Here is a 4,940-nt window from a genome sequence, read left to right on the forward strand (position 1 = left end):
CTCTATCAACTGACTGGGACCGTGGTCAGTCAGCCACCCCACCCCAAAGGAGGGGGGTAAAAATTATGAACATTTTTTTGTCCGACTGCTTTAATTTGCATCCCATAGTTCGCATCCCTGAACTTCCTCCAGCAATGAATGCTGTTAACTTCCTGTGGTCTCTACATAGAAGGGAAGGGATGGAGAATAATGGAATAATCAACAATAATACAATCATAAGGATCCAGAAGCAGGCGTGATCTGTCAGTAAACAAAAGCTGTTTTTAACATTTAATTATCATCTATTCATTTATTACTGCCCTGTTGTGTCATTGAACTCAGATTGTCACAACAATACTGAAAGTATCATCAAATTTACTCATTTTGTTCTCAAAGTTTGTAGTTTTCATAATTCCAAATTCAGATGAGGTCAGCTGAATCAGAAAACACTGAAGGACCTTATTAGAACTGATGTCAGACTGTGACGTCGGACCCCAACACACGCACACACACGCCGTGGTTATGGTGACACACACTTCTTTTATTATAACTGTGGTTTCAGCTTAAACGCACGGGACACAGACACTCCCGCTCAGTAGTCGCTCCGTTCGCTTCCTCGACTGTCACTGAAACATAAGAAAAGAAACAATCAGTCACTCGTCCCAAACACCTGTGCAGCCCCGCCTCCCCCCCGCCCCGGGAGCTCACCATGCCACCCCTCCCCTGCAGCGGGCCAGAGACCACACCCGCGCCACACAGACCTTTCAGTCCTATGGATGTCTGTCAGTGGGCTAAAAATCCTTTGTTTTTATTGTAAAAAAAACAAAAAAACTAAACTAAAATGAACAAACAGTCATTACGACTTGCGACTGGTGGTTGTCAGGCAGACACCAACTGGTGTCTGGTGTGACTGAGGCCTTACCTGCATTATATTGAGGGGAATGCAGATGTCTGAGGTGAACTGCTGTGATGTATGTATTTAGTAAAATACACAAAGGAAATCGGGATATGAGAAATAAAAAAAAACATGAAAGGCAGAAAAACGTACCGTATTTTCACGACCATAAGGCGCACTTAAAAGGCTTAGATTTTCTTCAAAAAGTGCGGCACGCCCTATAGCGCAGTGCGCCCTATGTGTTGTAAGGAGGACGTAGTAGAGAACACCATGAGAACGTTAAAGGGTGAAGTGTGGGCGTTGATCGTATATACCGGGACAATCGCACATACCTGTATAAAAGAACAGGTATGTGCATTATGCAGGACATCGTTGTTTTAACAACCCTGAAAATGGCAAAGAGACACGCTTACGAAGCACAGTTTAAACTGAAGGCCATCAGCTACGCGGAGGAACATGGAAATCGAGCAGCGGCGAGAGAATTTAAGATAAACGAATCGATGGTTCGCAAATGGAGGAAGCTGGAAAACAAGCTCCGGCAGGTCAAGAAAACGCAGCTGAGTTTCCGCGGACATAAGGCGAGGTGGCCCGAGTTGGAGGAAAGACTCGAGCGGTGGATCATCGAGCAAAGAGCGAGCGGGAGAAGCGTTTCGACGGTCACCATTCGGCTAAAAGCGGTTTCACTTGCTGAAGAGATGAACATTGAACATTTCCAAGGAGGTCCGTCTTGGTGCTTTCGTTTTATGAAACGGTGCCATTTTTCCATCCGGACCAGGACTACGATAGCGCAGCAACTTCCAGCGGATTATAAGGAAAAGCTGGCCATCTTCCGCTCCTACTGCAGCAAACACATCGGCGACAAAAACATCCAGCCCAGCCACATCACTAACATGGACGAGGTCCCGCTCACTTTTGACATCCCGGTGAGTCACACTGTGGAGAAGAAGGGGACCAGCACGGTAGCGATACGCACAACGGGGTATGAAAAGTCTTCTTTTACTGTTGTGCTTGGCTGCCATGCTAATGGACAGAAACTGCCGCCTATGGTGATTTTTAAGCGAAAGACTTTGCCTAAAGAGAAGTTTCCAGCAGAAATCATCATTAAGGCAAATGAAAAGGGCTGGATGGATGAGGAAATGATGAAAGAGTGGCTGAGGGAGGTGTATGTAAGGAGACCAGGTGGTTTTTTCCACGCATCACCATCGCTGTTGATCTGTGACTCTATGCGTGCCCATCTCACAGCCGATGTGAAAAAACTTGTGAAGCAAATGAACTGTGAGCTTGCTGTCATTCCGGGAGGCCTGACAAAGGAACTCCAACCGCTGGACATTGGTGTGAACCGCCCGTTCAAAGTAAGGCTGCGAGCGGCCTGGGAGCGATGGATGACCGGTGGAGACCACAGTTTCACTAAGAGTGGAAGGCAGCGCTGGGCGAGTTACGCCACAATTTGCCAATGGATTGTAGATGCTTGGGCTAACATGTCTGCTGGCACTGTTGTTCGAGCTTTCGCAAAAGCCGGCATCGTTTCCGAGGAGCCGCACGGCACGGAAAGTGACTCTGACGGTGAAGACAGTGAACCTGGCATGTTTGATGGAGATTTAGCGCAGCTGTTCAATTCAGACACAGAGGATGAGGACTTCGATGGGTTTAATTGATGATAAAAATGTGAGTACTAAACTTCGTTTTGCTCCTGCTTTATTTTTAAATACGCACACTTGTATGCTTGTGTGTTGTTGATGATGACGATTATTGGTAATAAAAATGTGAGTAAGGTACCCAATTCACGTTTGCTCCCGCTTTATTTTTAAATACGCATACGGTACTTGTATGCGCCCTATGGTCCAGTGTGCCTTATGTGTGTGTTAAATACAGTAAGGGCACACATAACTGAGACTGCGCCTTTTAACACAGTGCGCCTTATGGTCGTGAAAATACGGTACTGTAAATATATTTATTTATTTATTGAGAATATGAATCATTTCCCGTCAGTCACAGTCACTGTATTCCTCGTGAACATGATGAACATTTTTTGTCGGACTGCTTTGATCTGCATCCCATAGATAACAGCATTCAGTGCTGGAGGAACCACATGGAACATCATGGAGGCTAACTTCCTTTGGTCTGTCAAATGTGGGAAGCGATGGAGGAGCACAATGACAATGCCTGACAAAAACATGATGACATACATAGTCAGGTGGGTGGTGTAGGTCTGGAGCGCCCGGCTGTTCAGTGTCTTGCTCTTGCTGCTCAGACACACCATGGCGATCCTCAGGTAGGTGATAGTGACGCTGCCAATGGAGGAGCCCAGCAGAAGGACAGTGTAGCCGAGACCGTAAATGTTATTGATGAGGATGTTTTCACAGGAGAGCTTAAACAAAGAGGCATTGTCACAGAAAGGGTTAAATATGATCCACCTGCAGCGTGACAGGCGAACGCTGAGGCCCACGAGGATTGTCACCATAATGAAGATTACTGCCCAGGCCAAGACCGACAGCTTCACCACCATCCAGTTGGTCATGATGGTGGCGTACTGCAGCGGGTTGCAGATTGCCACATAGCGATCAAAAGCCATGATCATGAGTATAGTGTGAGAAGAACCTGCATAAATGTGAACACAAAAGGCCTGAATGACACAGTCTACATAGTGGATGTACCGATCTGAGCTGGGAATAAAAATATCCCTCAGCATACGTGGAATGATTGTTGTGGCTCCAAATACATCATTAATGCTCATGTTACAGAAGAGCAGATACATGGGCTGGTGGAGGCTACTATCCAGCGTGATCAGGATCACCAGGACAATGTTGGAAAACATGATGAAGATGTAAATGAGGAGGAGGAGGGTAAAGGTGGGAATGGAGGCATCTGGGCTGACCTGTAAACCTTCTAAGAGCAGGATATCTGAAGTCTGGTTTTCCATAGTGCAGAAGGTTAATTTCAACCTGGAGAGAAGACAAAAAAACATGTTTATTTTCAAACTTTAAAGGGATTTTAAAGTGTTTGGAGTCATTTTTTGACCTTCAATGCACATATTAAACAAATATGTAAGACTGCTTTCTTCCACAAATATCTATCCGGTTGTTCAGTCTGACGTCACTAGCCGTGTCTGGGCCTAAACTCCGCTGCAGGTCCATATATCAAACGATCACTATGGCATTACTGAGAGTTGAAAAACTGTCTAAAGTCTTTCATCTTTAATAAAATGATCAGCGTTCTGCTCTACCAGGTGTAACAATTGAGTTTAACATCCAGGCATCCATGAAAACGGAATTTATGACATTTAACGGAGTTAGAAGTTAGCAGGGAGTTAGCTCGCTAGCTTCTATCTAAATGCAATATAGCATGTCCTGACTGCGGGGTTTTGAAACAAATTAAAACGTACAGCTCTGTTATCACTTCCAACATAAATGAAGACAGAAAACTAAACAGCAGTGACGTTTGTAGGGTTACTGAAGTTGGGCTAGCTGGTATATAATGATGTGCTACGTGACCGCTAGCGACACAGCTATGTTAGCATAATATAAACAAGCTAACTTTTTTTCCACTCGATAAAAGTTAACGTGAGTGTTCTCGGTGGTCAGGAACAAATGTAATCGCATGGCAGGATGCTGTAAAAGGACCAAACTTCAGCCAGGAGAACAACTGAGATAATCCATCCACAATACGAGGTTAGTCATTCATATACTGCTGCATGGGCTGGGCTGTAGTTACATCCTAAGGTTTTAAAAACTGAGCTTAAATAAATGATTAGCGGTAATAAAAGCCGAGGGAGGTCAACAGTGATCACTGACTGTTTTAGGAGCTTTTTGAGATCAAATAGAAGAAAATACATAACATTAAACATGTTAACAACACAAAAGCCATATTAAACACAGACTACTTTAGGATTTACGTCACGTCATCACTTAACAATCGGATTAGAAACATTGTATCTGAGAGTGATTAAAAACTAGCTCATTATTACTTCTAGGCTGGACTACTGTAATTCATTAGCGTCATGCTCCTGGGCATGGAGACACAGTGTTTTGTGTTATCATTATTTGCATTCTGTCTCTCTACTTTTAAG

General features: G+C 44.4%; 1 protein-coding gene across 1 annotated transcript; it reads right to left on the minus strand.

Moving 5' to 3' along the window:
• Positions 1 to 2,849: 2,849 nt before the first annotated feature.
• On the minus strand, positions 2,850 to 4,940 carry LOC146566338 (olfactory receptor 52J3-like). The gene is made up of 2 exons (XM_085287878.1): positions 4,839 to 4,940; positions 2,850 to 3,816 (listed from the first exon to the last, which is right to left on the minus strand). Exon 2 carries the CDS (start codon positions 3,792 to 3,794, stop codon positions 2,850 to 2,852), a length of 945 nt encoding a protein of 314 aa, XP_085144004.1. The 5' UTR covers positions 3,795 to 3,816; positions 4,839 to 4,940.

The sequence above is a fragment of the Mchenga conophoros genome, linkage group LG10, assembly GCF_057382185.1.
Source record: "Mchenga conophoros isolate Kocher_MC1m ecotype Shallow Benthic linkage group LG10, M_conophoros_male_GT1.1, whole genome shotgun sequence".
NCBI lineage: Eukaryota > Metazoa > Chordata > Actinopteri > Cichliformes > Cichlidae > Mchenga > Mchenga conophoros.

What these genes read in the sequence shown, in the direction of transcription:
- LOC146566338 (XM_085287878.1), bottom strand. Translation starts at nt 3,794, where the DNA reads ATGGAAAACCAGACTTCAGATATCCTGCTCTTAGAAGGTTTACAGGTC.